The 20761-nt window shown below is 28.0% G+C and overlaps 1 protein-coding gene across 4 annotated transcripts in view; it reads left to right on the top strand.

Annotated features, from left to right (window-relative positions):
- The window catches only part of mmd (mind-meld), a 453937-nt gene that overhangs the window by 357587 nt on the left and 75589 nt on the right, over positions 1 to 20761 (top strand). For all 4 annotated transcript variants that reach the window (XM_065508492.1, XM_065508493.1, XM_065508490.1 and 1 more), the window contains exons 10-11: positions 18868 to 19037; positions 19436 to 19599. In XM_065508492.1, coding sequence (XP_065364564.1) covers positions 18868 to 19037; positions 19436 to 19599 — 334 coding nt within the window. The remainder of the gene's footprint in view (positions 1 to 18867; positions 19038 to 19435; positions 19600 to 20761) is intronic.

Raw genomic sequence — 20761 nt, 5'->3', positions numbered from 1 at the left:
TAATTCATAGAAGCCGTAGTTTTAAAATATTATATTTTTTTATTGATGAGTTATTATAAGCACATAAAAACACAGCATTTTAGAAAAAAAAGGTTAAAAAAAAATGTTTTAACCCTTTAAGTGCATTATTGTTTTTTGAAAAAAAGATCTTAGTTCACAATTTATGCTGTAACTTTGGAATGGAAAGCGATAAATTAATGAATTAAATTGAAAATAAAAGCATACTTAATATGCTATTAAAAAATTCAAAACATAAATTTATTATATGTATTTACATTAGCATAAATTTAATTTGAAATCTATTTTTTGTTTTTCACAAAATTTTATAAATGTACAAATTTTTTTAAAAAAAAAGCCACAAAAGACAATATTATAAATTTTTGTAATGAACAATCATAAATACATAAAAACACAACTTTAAAAAAAAATGTAAGAAAAAAATGTTTTAACCTATTTTGTATCAGAATATGTTTTTTAGCAAGAGGAGTTCTTTCACTATAACTTAAATAAGTAAAAAACATCAATAAACCCGCACGATTTTTTTTCTGTATATAGAAGCTGAAAGTTCATATTTTAACAGCATTTAATGGAATTTACCCGATCCCGAACTCAATCTATATATCGAAAAAACCCCAATAATGGAGAACTTTAAAAAAAATCTTAAAAAATATTTTCAAAACATTTATCTAAACAAAAATGATTTATTTATGTTCTCAAATACCTGAAGTTGACGGTTCCATTTTAATATTTCTACTTTTAAGAGATTTAACAAAAAATATAAACTCTCGAAATATCACAATTTTCAATTTTAACCACAGCACGCAAAATTTGAAAAAATTATTTGACTTTGACCGCTCACTGCCAATAAAGTAAGTTACTCACAACTGTAATTTTAGCAGTTTGTGATGTATTATTTAATGCACTTTAACCCAATACCAAACATGACTGAAACAGATAAAGTTCAGCTTTTGAATTAATAACCACTTTTGGTACATTTCAACCCTCTGTGAGACGGTACAAAATATCCAAAAATTTATTCATTGATGCTGTAAAGTTCAGGTGAATTAGTTATTTATATATATAGAACTACTGACGTGATACTTTAAAGTCCATTCTTTATGTTTTATGCTGAATGTATTAAGATTATTGTCCCTAAATGTTCCTATGCTGATATTCTATGAGGCATTACGGTCTGGGCTCCTAACAGTCCTTCAAAGGAAAACCTTCTAATAAGTAGGTCTTCTATCAGCATTGTAACAGAAGTGAGTTTAAAAGTGTAAAATTGAAAGGATTTTGCAATGTGGCTGGGTGTCCTTGTGTCAGCAAAATAAGGCCTTTAGGAAGGCCTCTTTACTTCATATTTGTCCCGCTGGGTTGTTACCCCATTACATTACATTACAATCTTACACAATAACAACTTGTAATTTTTTTATTATTATTTTTGCACTATGTATGTATGTATGTGCATTGTACAAGTGTATAAGTTCGTGTAGTAAATGTTACAATTATAGTAAGTGTGTGTAAAACTAGTCGTTATTTTGTTAAAAAGAGCAAACATAATATTTATTTCTGAATTGTACGATGATGGTCCCAATTAATAGTTTTGGAGGCAAAAAGTCTGTATTTGAACTAATTGTTTTCCAGGAACTTAAAATTGCATATTGTGGGCAATACTTCGAAAGATACAAAAACAAAAACTTAATATCAGGTAACGCCCCACTTCGAACTAAGCACATAGTCATTATTTATCAAAAGTTGTTGTCTTAAATTAGAGAAAAAAAGTAAGAGAGCTATATTCGGATATGTGCCGAATCTTAAACAAATTTTAAATATTTTTATGTAAACAAAATTTAAAATTAAAAAAATTTTCAAAATTGTTTGAAATATAATTTTTTTTCGAAATAGTTTTTTCCAATTTTTTTTTTTAATTTTTTTCTCTTGAAAAAATTTATGATAAAAATTTTTTTTGGTAAAACAAATATTCGGGTTAAAAAAATATTTGTCTCGATTTTTACCCATTGTAGGTACAAATTACTATAGCCTTATATACATCTTTGCGATGGACTTTGAAATATCTATCATTAGATATTCATATAGTCTATATTAATGATAATATAGATATATCTCAGCCATTTGTAGGCCGATTTTCTCGATACCAACCGAATCGGCAGTAATCCCGATATATTGATGTAACAATCATGTTTGTAAGATACTTGGGGCTACGGAAAGTCAATTTCAACATACAGACGGACAGACAGCATGGATAGACTGAAATGTCTATATCGAATTCGTTATCTATAACGATCCAGAATATACTATATATTTTGTGGGGTCGCAAATGAAAAATGTAGAAATTACAAACGGAATAACATACTTATATATACCCTTGCCACTCATGGTGAAGGGTATAACAAAAGCTAATGTAAACCAAAATATTTAAAGTTTATATTGTTAGCTTAGTGTACAAATGTGCTAATTCCACTTTTTATGAAAATCGAAATTTTAAACAAAACATTGAGCACTTCTTTGCGTGAAGTTAATTAGATTTTTTAAGGAGGTAATATAAAGGGTGTAGCAAAATTGATGTAAGATTTGAATTGAATAAAATACAAGATTCTATTGCTTTATATTAATATTTTTTTACACAAGATGGGGTTATGTATGGAATAAGCAAATTTTCCTTACGATTTTGATCTCACATAAGCCCTCTTTTTGCAATATGTTTCATTATTTCGTTCATGCTACGCTGAATTTCGTCCTTCAATGCACTGTAACTTCATTAAAGGAAAACCAATGGTGTTAAATCACAATTCTGATCACCAAAACGAGAGAGTACATGACCAGGTCATGTTTCATGGTAAATGGCACCGTTTTTCTAAAACCACATGTGGTCCACATTAATATCATCTAATCTAAGCAGAAATAACTCTGTTATCATGTCGGAATACAAATCATCAGTAACAGCCACTGCTTAGACAGCCTCATTTTCGAAAACAGTGCAACCGAATGCTACAATTTTGAACGATTAACAAAACTATCAAGGTGAAAATGTGTTTCATCGCTTAAAATGAAATGTGGCCTTCAAATTTTCATTAACTTTGATATATTGTTCAACAAGGACAAGGCATTGTGTTTTTATACCCTACACCACCATAGTGGGGAGGGTATTATGCGTTTGTGCAGATGTTTGTAACGCCCAAAAATATTAGTCTAACACCCACCTTGAAGTATACCGATCGACTTAGAATCACTTTCTGAGTCGATTAAGCGATGTCCGTCCGTCCGTCCGTCTGGTCGGCTGGCTGGCTGTCCATGTAAACCTTGTGCGCAGAGTACAGGTCGCAATTTTGAAGATATTTCGATCAAATTTGGTACATATTATTTATTCGGCTCAAGGACCAAGCCTATTGAAACTGGCTGAAATCGGTCCATTATTTCACCTAGCCCCCATACAAATGTCCTTCCGAAATTGGACTTTATCGATCATAAATGTTTAATTTCTAAATGTATCTCCACAAATTGCGCTCCAAATAAGTTTTATATATACAAACTTGATGTCACCAAATTTTGTTACGATCGGTCCGTAATTAGTCATAGCTCCCATATAGACCCGCTTCCGAAAATCACTTTAAAGTGCATAAATCACTTAAAAATGTTGGTGTCTATATGAACGTATACTTCAACACAGTAAATGTTCATATAGACACAAATCACCTAATTTCATGGTGATCGGTCCATCATTGGTCATAGCCCCCATATAAGGTCCACTTCCGAAAATCACTCAAAAATATAAATTATTGAAATTTTAAAGGAAAAATGTTTTTGCTCTTTTACTTAGTGTAGGATATTATATGGTCGGGCTTGACCGACCATACTTTCTTACTTGTTTTTTTTAAATTTTTTTTCTTGAAAAAATTTATGCCAAAATTTTTTTTGGTAAAACAAAAATTCGGGTTAAAAAAATATTTTTCCCGATTTTTACCCATTGTAGGTCCAAATTACTATCTCCTTATATACATCGTTGCAATGGACTTTGAAATATCTATCATTAGATATCCATATAGTCCATTTGTAGGCCGATTTTCTCGATATCAATCGAGTCGGGAGAAATCCCGATATATTTATGTATCAATCATGTTTGTAAGGTATTTGGGGCTACGGAAAGTCAATTTCAACATACAGACGGACAGACAGCATGGATAGACTGACATGGATATATCGAATTCATTATCTATAACGATCCAGAATATATATACTTTGTAGGGTCGCAAATGAAAAGTGTAGAAATTACAAACGGAATAACATACTTATTTATACCCTTGCCACTCATTGTTAGCTTAGTGTACAAATGTGCTAAGTCCACTTTTTATGAAAATCGAAATTTTAAACAAAACTTTGAGCACTTCTTTGCGTAAAGTAAATTAGATTTTTTAAGGATGTACTATAAAGGGTGTACCAAAAATTATGTAAGATTTTAATTGAATAAAATACAAGGTTCTCTTGCTTCATATTAATATTTGTTTACACAAGATGGGGTTATGTATGGAATAAGTAGTACCTCGAGCAAAATTTTCTTTAAGATTTTGATCTCACATAAGCCCCCTTTTTGCAATATGTCTCATAATTTCGTTTATGCTGCGCTGAATTTCGTCGTTCAATGCACTGCTGGTATTGAGCCTTGGACTTTAGATAACCTCATTAAAGGAAATCCAATAGTGTTAAATCACAATTCTGATCACCAAAACGATAGAGTACATGACCAGGTCATGTTTCATGGTAAATGGCACCGTTTTTCTAAAACCACATGTGGTCCACATTAATATCATCTAATCTAAGCAGAAATAACTCTGTTATCATGTCGGAATACAAATCATCAGTAACAGCCACTGCTTAGACAGCCTCATTTTCGAAAACAGTGCAACCGAATGCTACAATTTTGAACAATTAACAAAATTATTAAGGTAAAAATGTGTTTCATCGCTTAAGATGGTAGAAAAATCAGAAATGTGGCTTTCAAATTTTCATTAACTTTGATATATTGTTCAACAAGGACAAGGCGTTGTGTTTTTTTTTAATTGCCAATTTAATTAAAAAGTAAATTGATTTCATCATAACCGATCTCTGAGTAAATCAGCTTTGATGTTCTGATTCCCAATAAGCCATTGGGAATGTATTAAACGATTATTAAACATAATAAAGTTTTATTTAATAACTCCATTCCTTCATCAAACCCTTTTGTATATCTTGATCTTCTGCTAAAATTCCTAAGTTGCTTAATTCCAATTTATGTTTACTATCAAAAAAGAAACCCCATTGGCCAATTTAACAATAACATTAAATTAAAAATTAAGCATAAGAGAAACCCCTTTTTTCTTACTCTGTATTAAAACCCGAAAACCATTAATCGCTTATTGATGGCGTGTCTCAATGTCAGGGTGTATGTACTGTAAGTAATATCTTTGTAATCCGATTATATATATATTTTAAAACACTAATCTTCTGTTGAGTTCTTTTTACAAGTTGTTGGTTTTCTTTTATAAATAAAGATGACCAAATCTACCAACACTTACTTACTAAGTATATTTATATAGATGAGTGTTTAGGGTTACAGTGTAAGAGTATAAACAGTAAATTTGTGCTGGTAATAAAAATAATTTCAAACATGGAATGAGGACCTTAAAAATAGCAAATTGCTAACAAAAATAAACACTGTTTACCATTTCAAATAGTCCCACATGGTTCATGCTTATAACGCTTACTGGTTAGAAGCTTAAATTCGCCATCATTTAGGAAGAGTGAACAAAAAAAACTAAAAGAACAAACTGAGAATATTAATAAATATTTCATGTGCTACAAAGTTTGTCCAAAGGACTTAGTTAAACACAACAAATATTTTCGGCCAGCAAACAACTAACATCAAAGACAAACAGTAATAGAACTAGGAGTAGTAGTAGTAGTAGAAATAGTAGTAAGTAATAATGTTACAATGTTTTTTATAACTCTTGGCTTAAATTAAAGCAGCAGCACAAATTCCTGTTCCAACTAATGGGATTTTTTTTTTTTGGTAATTTTGTGGTAATATTTTAAAAAATAACTTGAATTCTACACTACACTTTTGCCACAGTTACTTTATTTCTTAGTACCCACAATCAACTGTTAAATGTAAGATTTCCTTTATTATTCCTTGATGTTTTCTACATTTCCTCTGCATTCCCGCTCTATATTCACACGAACGTAATAACAGCCAGGATTTATAGGCATTAAGTTGTTAAATAAAAGTGAAGCTACGAGCCCCTTATAAATCAAGCATAACTCTATGATAGCTTTACTTTACTATAAACAAATCCATACAATACACACTCTTAAGGAGTTACAACCGCAGATATAAAACAAAAGACATGTAATTCTTTATTTTTTTTAAGTACAAAGGAGTACGAGACTACCAGCTGAAAAGTTAAAAAGTTTATAAAAGTATAAAATCAAATCGGATTTATTTCAACTGTTATACTTATGCCACTTGAAACAGTGTCATATAAAATAAACTACATACTTTCGTACGTATTTGAACATTTCCACTCTTTCTTACATTGTACATATGTGTTAATGTTTTAAGAAATTTTCTAAATATATAGAGACAATGACAACTTAGGATTTGAACTTAAAAAAAAAAGAAAGAATGTTAACAAAACTTTTCCGCAAATACATATTATTAATGCAATGAAGTGTAATAAATTAAAAATAACACAAGGCAATGAAATCGAAAAAATTTTAGATGCTTTTTAAACTACTTCACAATTCTGATGTATTGTGGTTTCAGTAGTACAAATATGGTCAACATTTTAAATTCTATGGAGATGTTTTTTTTATAACAAATTTGTTAAGTAAAATTGTGAATTTTTTTTAGACTTTTCTCTACATAATTAAAGATAAATCAAAATCGGTTAGTTCTATATTTCCAAAATTAACTTAGATAAACTTAAATTTACATAACCTTTAATCGATTCATATATTGCGTTTTAATAGGCTCAGTATTTTCGGAGCTATAATAACAAAAAATATATTTTTTTATGTGAAAATAGCAAACTTTTTTGTTTTCAAAAAATCATGAAAAATCAAAGACGACAGAAATTGTTTAGGTTTATTACTTTATCGCAAGGCAACTGTAATATGAACAAAATGAAATATCGATCATACAAATCGATTGATTCTTTTCGAATTTATTCACAATTAAGTGAATTCGCTCATTTTCGTAAAATTTTAGCTTTTTGTTCGATATATGCACATAAAATGGATTAGTTAGTGTCTTCTTTCGATTGATTGAATTGAGATTTGCTCCATGCTACGTACAAATTGTCTTATATATATTGCCTTTCAATCGGCTCAGCAGTTTCGGAGTTATAATAACAAATTGAAGCAAAAAATATATTTTTTACTTGAAAATATTTTTTTTTGTTTTCAAAAAATCATGAAAAATCTAAAACGACAGAAGTTGTTCAGATTTATTGCGAGATATCGATCACAAAAATCGATTGATTATTTTCGAATTTCTTCCCAATTAAGTGAATTCGCTCATTTTCACAAAATTTTAGTTTTTTGTTTGATATGCATAAAATTGAATAGTTAAGCTGAATTCACCCATGAGTTTCTGAAAAAATTTTTGTTCGGAACATTTTTTTTATATGTAGTTTGACGTTCTATTTTTGAGAGAGACTTCAAACTACATATAAAAAAAAAATTGTTCCGAACAAAAAATGTTTCAGAAACTCATGGGTGAATTCAGCTTTAGTGTTCTTCTTTCGATTCGAATGATTCTTTCGACATGAAATGCATATCGTACTCGATGTCCAATGCTGGTTCAAATTGTGCAGATACATATTAATGAAATATTGATATTAAATAACATTGGACGAACCCTTTTTGAGCTATATTAAGTGGAGAAACCATAGAGAAAACACATAGAGCGGAAACTCTCCTGTCAAAGACCTAACTCAGTTGTCAAAAACCTATGTGGTGAGAATGTATTAGTAAAAAAAAACTATGTGAAAACAAAAACAACACTCGTATGTGTAACTTTTTAGAGTAATTTTTTTGTTTGAGTTTTTTTATAGTTTCCGCTCTATGTTCTCTATGGGAGAAACGTCTAAAAAAATGTATAATTTTACTTAAAAATTTAAAAAAACTCTCCATAGAATTTAAAATTTGGACCATATTTGCACCATTGGAATCACAATACATCAAAAGTGTGTAGTGATTTAAAAAGCTTTTAAATTTTTTTTTCATTTTTGTTGCCTTTTGTAATCTGTGATGGTTAGTAAATCTAAATAACATATGAGATGTTTAGTTGGTAGTAAAGCTAGCTAGCTTAATAGCACGAACCCCATGGATTTGCTAGCACATATGCACTCTTTACCACGATGCATCGTGAAATTTCTTTATTTTATCCCGCAATGCACCTGTGGTTGTAGGCTTGTTGGCATACACCTTAGAATTCGAATACAACCATCATACGATGTAGGGGACCAATTCAGATCACTGATACGAGAGATTACACTACCTGGAAATGTATCTTGCAGTGATAGAATTAGCTCATGTTACATCGACTTGTTGTAATCATATCTAGTCAAAAACAATAGAATTCATTTAGGTAGAATGAATTCTGTCATAAAGTCGCGATATCGATGTGGATATTAACTTTACCATATTATGGTTACCGCAATCATTTAAATAATGAACGTGCCTATAATATTGTTAAACAAGTAAAAGAGCTATATTCGGCTGTGCCGAATCTTATATACCCTTCACCAAATTATACATAAAAATATTTTTTTTTTAAATATTTTTATTTAAACAAAATCAAAATATTTTTTAATGTTTTAATTTAAAAAAAAAAAAAATTTTTTTAAAAAAAGTTTTTTCAAAATTTTTTTTTTAAGTTTCTTTAATTAATTTTTTTGGAAAAAGAATTTATGACAAAAAAAAATTGTTGATGAAAAAAAAATTCGGGTTAAAAAATATTTTTTTCCGATTTTGACCCATTGTATGTCCAATTTACTATGGTCTTGTATACGTCGTTGCAAAGGTCTTTGAAATATCTATCATTAGATCATATATTGACTATATTAATGACTTAGTAATCCAGATATAGGTCAAAAATCGAGGTTGTCCTAGTTTTTTCCTTATATCTCAGCCATTTGTGGACCGATTTTCTCAATTTTAAATAGCGACCGAGCCGGAGATATTGTAAGTTATGTAAGATATGTAAGTTATTTGGGGGCTTAGGAAAGTTGATTTCAAAACACAGACGGACAGACGGACATGGCTATATCGATTCCGCTATCTATAACGATCCATAATATATATACTTTGTGGGGTCGCAAATGAAAAATGTGGAAATTACAAACGGAATTCAAACTTATATTGCCACTCATGGTGAAGGGTATAAAAAAAAATTAAAAATCTAGAAATGGTGAAATGGAAACAGTAAACAAATACAACTATATTATTTCTCTGGGTGTGGGATCAAATGAACTCAAGCTTTAAAAATGTCAGAGAAATACATTCCAATTTGTCTATGATATTGATATTTTCTCACAAAGACATAGAATTCAAAAATAAATTACCGGATTTTTGTAATCCGCTATTGTTTCTTTAATATCCATTATACAATATGTAGTAAAAACATAAAGTTTTAAGAACATATTTTAAATTTCTAAAAAAATATTTTATTGTAGTTATGAAAATGTCATTGCAAAAAAATTAACCTTACTAACCATAGTTATATAGAATAAGCATTCACTTTGAAGCACTCTAATATCCCAAACATTCATCATTAAATATAAATTACACAAGATTATGTTGGTATTATTTGTTATTAATGTGAACTAATTAAGAGCAAATACCAAATTATAACTTATAATATTTTGACATTTAACCCTAAATTGCATAATTTATCTAGCTAACACTGGTCTAGTATTAAATATTTATATTATTTTGAAAAAAAGGAAAACTCATAACAACTTAATATTAATGTTTCTTAGCATGTGTCACTGAAATATTTGACTTTTGTCCACCCAAAACCCCAAACCACATCATATGACAAAATCTCTAAATTAAAAACAGTAAACTAACAACTAGCCTGACTGCCTGGAGGCTATAATTCTGGTACGAGTATTAAATAACTAAATGAAAAACAGGCTTTAGAAAAAGGATAACAAACATGACAATCGATTATTTTTGTGTTCTACACAACAAATATGATTCTCTAAATAAAAAGCAATAACATATGAGTCTAACATATAAGAACTGGCCAATGTTTATTATTTTAAAACGTTTTTTTTTTCTTTTTCTTCTTTAAAAAGGGGACACTAAATTCAAGTTTAATAAATAAATTCTTCTTAATGCCTAGAAATAGAAATGGGATACAAATAAGACTGATCATCATTTCGGAATAAATTTACCTCTACAACCCTTAAGCAAAAAAACAGAAAATGACTTTAGACACTCAAACACCTAAACGTACAAACTCTAAGGCATTTATCTTAGTAGAAAGCCAATAATCGGTGTAAATAGAAGAGTGAGTGAATGTATGCATGAATTTACCATGATTATGTTTGCGTGTGCGTGTGTGTGTTGTTTATGTTGCTGTTGCTGTACGTATCCATGTGGCATGTGTAACATGTTAAGTTTATTAATGATGTATTGCTTGCTTTTAAGACCATTTTAGTTAATTAATGACACTGCCTAGACCCCCATCACATAGAAAATACTTGAAATAGTCAAGCGACAAAATGCCAAGACTATATGTCTTAGATGTCTTTTTACTTTATGGCTAAAATACTTACATACGCACTCACTCACTCATTCACTCACTCACTTAGTTAGTCACACAAACATGTAGAATAATATCTAATGTTAACATTAGATACATAACATCTACATAACAATGCGTGCGTTAAATATTTTATTTTTCCTTAAAGAATGTACAATGATTATTGTGTGTTAAAAGAATACAGTTGAAGTAAAATCTTTAACAAAATATACGGCTTAGACGAATTTTTTAAAGACTACTTGTTATACTTTAAGGTCATGTATATATCGTAAGCTTAGTGAGCAAACGTGTTAAGTCCACTTTTTATGAAAATTTTGATTTTAATACACAACGTTAGAATAAGTATATTTATTGTTATTATACTGTGCACAAAATTTCTAACTGGCTGATCCAATTCGCATGAAATTTCACAATTCCAATTTAAAAATTCCAACATACCTGGTCCAGTTTTCTCAAAAGTTCGGGCATATTGTATGACCAATTTCATTACAATTTCGGTCTGTTAGTTAAAATGTTTCAAATCAATAGTTTTAGATACTATTATGTACTCGAAATCATTCATAATATACTTTTACCAGCCCCAGACCAAATGTGAATTTTCTGGGAGATATTCCAAAATTTTTTTTGGAAATTTCGTGATTTGGTTTTCTACATCGTAAATTTCTTTCCACCTTTATGTTTATGTTTAGTAAGTATCAAAAGGTGTATCGTCGTACAAAATTTCATTATGATATGGTAACGAAGAATTATTGAATTATTGAATACCACATCCATATTTTTATATTCTCTGATTTCAGAATTTTTTCTAAATTTGTAGTAAAAGGCTAAAGTTAAAGAAAAGGGAAATAATATTGCTACGAAATTGTACTTGAATTCAAATATAACGATTTTAAGGGCTGATTTAAAAGTAGCATAATGCTTTCAAATAACAGTGCTGTAATAGCAAACTGTAACATATCTGTGGGCATTATTAAATAAAAGCTTTCAGTTTATTTGATCGTAAGTTGGCAACGCTGTATTCGAATTCGAATATTCAGTTAAAGAATATTGTAGAAAGTACACCACAGATGGCATATGTATTAGTAAGATCTAGAATATTTGAATTTTGACAGTTAAAGAACAATCTAGAGTGCAGATGGTAGATGTTATAGAGGTTGCAGTCGTGAGTGGGTTTATCAGAGACGCTATTTGAATAAACATCAACTGAGTGCCTTAAAGTGTGCTGTATTTTTCAAGTGAATTCGTAAAGTGTCTGTATTTCTGAGAAGTTATAAACGTGCATAAAAAACATTGAGTAAATAAATAAAGAGTTGTTACAATTTTCAAACTACTAATCGGCTTTTATTTGCAATCAAAAGTATCCGGTTTATGTAAAGGAAATAAACCAAACGTTTTGAAAAGATTAAAACGTAACAATATGTTCACTAAAGTATATATATGTTGGGCATTTCACGTCAAGTGAATCAACTTTCGAAACCGATGTCTTGCGATCGGTATGAAATTTGCAACAAGATCAAAATTTGACATTTGTGTCCAAACTTATTACCTATTGTTCTTAGAAAAATTTGTTCCAAATACTTAAGATATTTCTTCAAACTTTCAAAAATAAAAAAAAAAAATAGTTTTTGACTGTTTTTTTTGTTGGCAAAATCAAAAACTTTGTTGACTTTTTTTTTAAATGAAGACAGTTTTTGAATTTTTATTTTTATCTTTGGTCGCTTAGTGGGATGCGAATGTGGTATCTATCAAAATAAATGTTTTTTTACTCAAGGCATAACCTTGTTGACGTTATTTCTTTTTTTGTAAAATCAAAAATTTTGACTTTTTTTCAAAATGGATCTTTTTTATTTATTTTCTTTTTTTTTTTGCTCAAAATAAAGTTTACATATTTTCCTTTAAGAGCTTTTTAATGGTTAAGTTGGATAAATCTGGGATATCTATCAAAATAAATGGTTTGTAACTCAATACATTAAAATTTTTAAATTTTTTGCAAAATCAAAAATCTTTATTGTTCCTTTTTGCTTAAAACAAAGCTTAGATCTATTCCTTTAGGAGTTTTTTGGTCACTTAGTTGGATATCTATCAAAATAAATGTTTTAATTCAAAAATTTTATATCTTGAGTTACAAGTGCAGATATAAAAAATGTGTAATATTTAGGTGTTCTTCACAGGTTATTCCCAGATTTTTTAAATCCCAAAACACGGAATCCTAAACGGAATATAGTTTTATATACCTTGGTATGTTTTTGATATTCCAAAAAAAATATGGTTGTGTTGGCCATAATCTAACAGCGCCATATTGCAGGGACCATAACTGTTATAAGTGATATCAAAAATGATTTTTTATAACAGTTATTTTGTGACTTTCAAAATAAAAATCTATCTAAAACAGTTATTATTCAACGTAAAACTAAAAGTAAAAATAAAACTCTTCAAAAAAGAGCTTTAAATATCCGTCACAAAAAAAACTCATTTGAGGAGTTTTATTTTTCCCATCAGAAAATGAAACTCTTTGAGGAGTTTTATATTTCACGTCAGAAAATGAAACTCATTTGAGGAGTCTTATTTTTCCCGTCAGAAAACAAAAATCATTTTATGTAAATTGATACCTCAAACTTGCCGCTCGTCAGATCATTAAAATTGAAAAAATTGTCATTAAAATAAAATTAAGTGGGATTTTAATTTGTTATTGTTTGATTCCTATAATGTTTTCTTACAGAAATAAATTACTACAAACATTATATCAGATCGACTCAATAATGAAAGATACTGAAAAAGTAAACGAAAAGAGGGAAAAATAATACTCCTCAAATGACTTTTATTTTATGACGAAAAAAATTTAATTCCTGAAATGACTTTTATTTTTATGAACTATTTTTTTTAAGAAAAATAACTGTGAAGTTATTGATATATGTATAACAAAATAGATATCCGTTGACTCTAACATAGATATTTTGCAATAAGGTAGTGTATTTGGCATAACTTTAGAGCGCAGACTTCTATACCAATAACAATAGCAGCCTTTCTCTGCATAGTAAATTTACAGCTATGGTACTTTCTAGCTTAAATTTTGGGTGAGCTAATGCCGAAGAGCAATGCTTCAAACCTAATGACCCAGAAGATATGCTAATACCTCCAAAATGAGAACGATTGATACCCTATCAAGTCAATTTAAGAGATATTAATCCAAATAATTCATAATTGTACACTCTAATAAATTTTCATGTAAATTTCCTACTACAATTAGGGTAAAAATACATGTTGTATTTTAGATAACAAATGGTTTTTGTTTTTTTTTTTTAAATAAAATTTAAATTAGTTTACACACTTTATGTGTGAAACTTCAATTTATGCACAATATATGTAATTTTAAACATAAAATGCCTATTATATTATAAAAATTTTAAATAAAACATTTTGTTTGTATTTTTGCTGAAAAAAGTATGTAATTGATTTTGATAAACATATTGTGCATAAATTTACGCATATTGTGTAATTTTACATGAAAACTTACTTACTTTATAGTAGTAGATTTACATGCATTTTTTAGAGTGTACTCTCTTCGATTAATTTTTGCATTAATTAAAGGTTCTCTTTAATATGGAGTTTATTATGAAATTTTAAGTTAAAAAGTCTCATAGTCATGGTCCTTAAATACTTACCTTAATGTAGGATAACCCATATCACCCTTCGTAGAGTGCTTAAAACCCCATACTACATGCAATTACATGACTATATACATACATATGTTTATTATAGATATTTTATATTTGCTATGAATATTGTATCGTTCTGTTAGTTTTGCCTGAAAACATGTACCACCATCCTAAAATTTCTCTAGTCATTGTCAGTTTATTTAGTTTAGTTTCGTTTCGTTTATATTTTTTTTCTGTTTAGGTTCATTTTAATTTATATCTCTAGTTAGCTTTGAAGTAAGAGGACAAACTAAATAAGAGGATGTTATATAAAGCCTGGGTGGCAGCAGCAATAATATTAAAGTGTTTGAATGGCTGTGTGTAGATTCGGTTTTGTGTTTTGATCCTCGTAAAACATGTAGAAAATTCATTTGCTATTTTGAGCATGTCATTTGTTTTACGTTTTATACAAATGAGTTTTATTGTTGTGTTGTGCAGTATAAAAATATACACAAATGTATGTATAAATGTGTGTAAAAATAAATATACAAACAAATATGACAAAAATTTCAAAGTCCAACAAAACATTTAGAGCAATAAATGAGCTGACAAAATGATGTTTTACAAGTGTAAATTGTCAGTTTGTATAACAAAACAAAAAGGTTTGTAATGTGACTAAAGGACTCTCACTTGCTACCCCACTCTCTGTTTGGCCATGTCCTTCGTTCTAATTTTTCTCTTACTAGTTTTCATTAAAGGTTTTTGTTTTTATTTTTAAATTGTTTTTCTGTTTATATTTACATCGGTTTATTTATGTTTTTATCTGCCGCATTTCTACGTAAATGTTTATTTATTTCGTTAATTTATTAAATCCATTTATATTTCTTTTTCATTTGGTTAAGAAGAAATATGTGTGTGTAAAATCAATCAAACTTTACCTAACTTTTACTGCTCAGTTGGTTTATTTTTATAGTGATAAACAAGTTGAAGATTAATTGCGTCGTATCTATTAGTGTTAAAACCCAACAGTTAATAAATTTTGAAGAGTTTTTGATTGTAAAGAAGGCGTCTGATAAATATTTAACTTTTACTAATGTCTCTCATATGTAACTTGCTTATCTAATTATACATTCTTATAAGCATTTGTCATTTTTAATAATGAATAGTTTGGCTTTAGTTTAATTTTAATTGTGAATAACAAGACAAATTAATTTAAATACAAAAACTTTTATGTACATTTACTTATATATCTAGCTCATTTTTGGTTTCATTCTACATATTGATGAAGAATTCATTATTTTAATGAAAAATTTTTATGACTTTTTTAGTTTAAAAATTTAAGAATTAATTAAAGAACCACAAACTATTTAACAATTATTATAAAGAGATTATGTAAATTATGGATAATTATAGGTAGGCCGTCTGTCTGCATGTCTCTTGTTGAAAATATTTTATTTACACTTAAAATCAAAACTGTAATTTTCTAATGATACTTATTTAAAAACATATTTAAATTCTGTATTTTGAAGCCATGTTCGAAATTCGAATTTAACCCTCCGTTAGTCGCAGCTGACATGCTTGATACAGGAAAACATTTTTTTATTTTAAATTGTTTTAAACCCTAAGTTTTAAGGTATTTTTTGATAAAAATATTTTTTTACTGCAATTTTATTTTTATTATTCTTTTAAATACTTTGAATTTAATTTGAATTTAAGAGATTATTTTAAAAAGCGTCTTTCTTTTATTGATATTAATTTGATACATTGCGACTAGTCTCGATTGAAAATGATTGCGACTAACGGAGGGTTAATATTATATTTTTGAGAACATGGAAATTCGAATTTTTTAAATGATTTGAAAGTTCAAAGATATAAATTAAAAGTCAGTGATTTTATTTTTTTTTGTTAAGATTTTAATCTTATTGAATTCTAGACTTTTGAGAACTTGTTCGAAAATTCGAACTTGAAATTATTTTTTCGAATATTGAAATCTGAAGCAGAAGTTTAAATTTTGGCATAAAATAAAATATTTTTTGGTAATAAAACAATTTTCAGGACTAGTTTTTGACACAGAATAAGAAAATTTTAAAACATTTTTAAAAATTTTGAATCTTCAATCATAGAAGTTAAAAGTAAAATCAAAGATTTTAATAATTTAAAATTTTATTGAAATTCTACACTTTTAAAACCATGTTTTGAAATTCGAACTTAAAATTATTATTTCGAACATTGAAATTTATGGCAAAAAATTAAGTTTTTGCATTTTTGGTTGCATTCTAATTGTGGATGAAGATTTCATTATTTTAATGAACAATTTTGATTACTTTTTTTAATTTATTTCTTAGTCAAGTGAACTCAAAAATTATGAAATTTTAGAAAAAATTAACAAAAAACAAAGTATTTAACAAAAGTTTATGTAAATTATGGTTACTTATGGGTGGACCACCCATCTTTGAAATCAATTTTTTTAATAATTTTATTTACATTAAAAATCAAAAACGTAATTTCCTAATGATGGTGAGTTACACAGAAAAAACTATATCTTAAACCGTTTCAATTCAAATATTTGTCATAATTGATAATTGATTTGTCATCATTTGCTCAAAAACAAAAATTTCTTGATATTTTCTAATTTTGATTTTTGAATTTGATTATTTTGACAATTGAATATACAATATTCGTTATTGGTTGAATTTCAAATACAAAAGTTATTGAATAGATAATTTTCGTAATTGAAAACACATTTCTGTTATTTTTTGTGTTTCAATTACGAAAATTATCTATTCAATAATTTTGTTTTTGAGCAAATTAATACTTGATTTAATTATGAAATAATTGAAACCAGTTCAATATGGGATAAATGTTTGAATTGAAATATACTTTTTTCTGTGTAATAACATGTTTAAATTCTGTTCATTGAAGCCATGTTGGAAACTCAAATTTAATATTACGTTTTAGAATATTGAAATTCGATTTTTTTTAATGATTTGAAATTTCAAAGATATAAGTTAAATATCAATGATTTTAATTTTTTATCTATTCAATTCTAGACTTTTGAGACCATGATCGAAAATTCTAACTTGAAATTATTTATTCGAACATTGAAATCTAAACCAGAAGTTTAAATAGATCTAGTTTTTGATACAGATTATGTAAACTTGAAAATCATAGAAGTTAAAAATAAAGTCAAAGATTTTAATTCTTTATCTTGATAGTTTAAAAGTTTATTGAAATTCTAGACTTTTGAAACCATGCTCGAAAATCCGAACTTGAAATTAATATTTCGAACATTAAATTTGGATTTTTGTATACAATATTTTATCTTGTAATAAAACATATTTCGGAACTATTATTTGAAACATAATATGTAAATTTTAAAATCCATATTTTAAAAATTAAAAAAAAATAAATTATTCCAAAATTTGAATTTGAACATTTTTTTTCGAACATTGAAATCTAAGCCAGAAATAGATTTTTACATAAAATAAAATAATTTTGTATTAAAAATATTTTGTGGACTAATTTTGTTACAAAACTTGTAATTTTGAGAAATTTTTTTAAGTTTTTTGTACGAAAGTACAACGATTTTATTTATTTAACATAAAACATTAAAAGCTTATTGAAATTCGATGCTTTTGAGTTCATGTTCAAAAATCCGAACTTAATGTTATAATTTCGAACAATGTTTGCTTAAATTTTACATTTTTTAAAAAAGCTTTTGGAATGAAATAAAATCATGAATTATTTAAGAACATAATAAATTCGAAACTAAAGGCACCACAACAAAATGCAGTTCATTTTCCAGTTAGATATCTTATTCCAATATTTGCAAACCTAGTGCGTATGATTAATATTTAATTACAACTACTTGCCAACAACTATAGTTGGTGCGTATGATTGTTATTATTTTCAAAATATTACGTCATTCTGATTGAAAAATTAGGGCATTTTGAAACCTTTATCAATTTAAAACCAATTAGATTGACGCGGAATAAACTTGAAACAATCTCTTCAAAGGTCTGCTGAAAATCCAATACCTCTTTTTTTTGTAAAACTCCTTATTGTATGAATTTTGCTATATGTTCGCTTATCTATTTGTTTATCATAAGGTATTTTAATAAATCACTGTTTGAAAACCAACTATCAAATCCGTCTACTTAAGCCTACCAATCAAAAATTAAAATTATAGCTAACAAACTTTGCCTAAGTAACAAATTATCATGAGTATTGGCAGCCAATAAATTAAACAGAAAACATAATACAAAATCCATATAAAACACAAATTAATAATAATTATCATTATATGTATAAATACGTATGTAGGCATGAAGTACTCCTACTCAATACAAATTCATCAACAATTTAATAATGATTTTCGATTTTTCATTTCACTTGTACTTACAGAGGTGAAACATTTGCCGGTGGTGAGGCTGGTATGGCGGTACCAGATACGGTGTGTACACCACGTGCTGTTGGCATCAGTGTAGACATAAATGTCTATGAACCTCATTTGTTGGCCGGTACAATGGCCCACATGATTGGCCACAATATTGGCATGGGCCACGATGATGGACGTAAGTTTAATTGTCATTGCGAAACTGATTGGTATATGGCAAAATTGTTATTGAATTTGAAATTACTTATTTATGTCTGTATGTCTGTATGTATGTTTTGTGTTATTATTATTGCTGTTGTTGTCACTAGTTACGCCACTGTTGCTGTAACTGCTGTAAACTCAAGACTTGATTCAATTCAATTTCAATTGAGTTGCCTGGTTGTTGTTTGAGTTTATATACATACATATATTATACATTTATAGCTGATGATGATGATGACGATGACAGCGATAATAGCTCATCTCTTTAATTATATTATAAAATTTCAATTAATTTCGCTTTTTACATAATTTCTCTCGTTTTTTTTTGTAATTTCATTTCATTTCATGGCATTTTGTTGTCGTCACTGCAAATAGGTGAGGAATGTTTCTGTCGTGATTGGCATGGTTGCATAATGGCTCAATCTATTGTTGGCCAAGAGAATGTACAGCCTTATAAATTCTCTGAATGCAGTAAAAAGGATTATATCGATGCATTGCGTACGGGTCATGGCTTGTGTTTGCTCAACAAACCCAATGAGGTAAGTGCAACAGGGGATTTCCAACGAACGGACGAGCGAAGCAACCAACCAGTAAACTGATTCAAAATTCAAACAATTTTTAAACACACACACACACAAAAAAAAGGTCAACTCCATAAATTTATGGCATACAGCGAATACTGAACATGATGTAGTTAAATAGAAATTTGTACAGATACAGAATTTGTTTAAGAGTGTGAGTGTGTGTCTATTCAAATGCTTTGCTTTGCAAAAGGAAAATTTGATTTATGATGCGAGTGTTTAAAAGCATTTATTGCACTATTTCAAATTGTATTTCTATGTATTATTTTAAACAATTATTTCGTGTTTTTTTTCTGCTCAGTCTTTTTATATACATTTCCATTTACAATTTATTTCATATTTTTATCTGTTTTTGGCACTAGGTCACTATTTTTTATGCGTCACTTTTTTTATAGGACAACTCTTTGTTTCTGATTCAATTTAACAAAATAAAATGGCAAAAAGGCTCACTGTTTTATTCAACATCAATACAAATACAAACTCATACTCATACTCATACTCAACCAGACACACACCACATGCATTTGTACTGTTGACAAAGGAAACAGTGTTGATAACTGCTATGTGTTTTTTATTATTATTTTTTTTAAAGGAAATTTATTTATATTTTTTTTTTTGATACTTAGCTTGGAATTGTAATTTTCGTTGATTAACTGTTGTGGCAGTGAAACGTGGGGGTTGTGGTTCTTTTCACTAACGAATATTATTTATAAAGTGCAGTTAATCTAGCAAGGCCATTTTTGGCCTACTAAAGCCTACAATTTTGTTTAAAGTTAAGAATATTTTAGGTGCATAAAATATACAGTTATAATTGTATTGAATTTTTGAATAAATATTTTTAATCGAACATGACTTTTTTTCCCAAACTTTTTTCATTTAGAATAAGAACATGGTTATAAATATTGCTACGTTTTTACCTTTTAAAAACGGTGGTTTTCTTGCTTTAAATAAACCGAATACCTTTGATTGCAAATAAAAGCAGTTTAGTAGTTTAAAATTGTAACAACTCTTTATTTATTAAAATTTACACTACAGCTTAAATAGTCAATATGTGTTTTTAATACACACACTGCACTATAGGTTAAATGACTACTTTTTCTGTGCTAAATTAATAACGACT

The sequence above is a fragment of the Calliphora vicina genome, chromosome 4, assembly GCF_958450345.1.
Source record: "Calliphora vicina chromosome 4, idCalVici1.1, whole genome shotgun sequence".
NCBI lineage: Eukaryota > Metazoa > Arthropoda > Insecta > Diptera > Calliphoridae > Calliphora > Calliphora vicina.
This window is presented reverse-complemented; position numbering and strand designations above follow the sequence as displayed.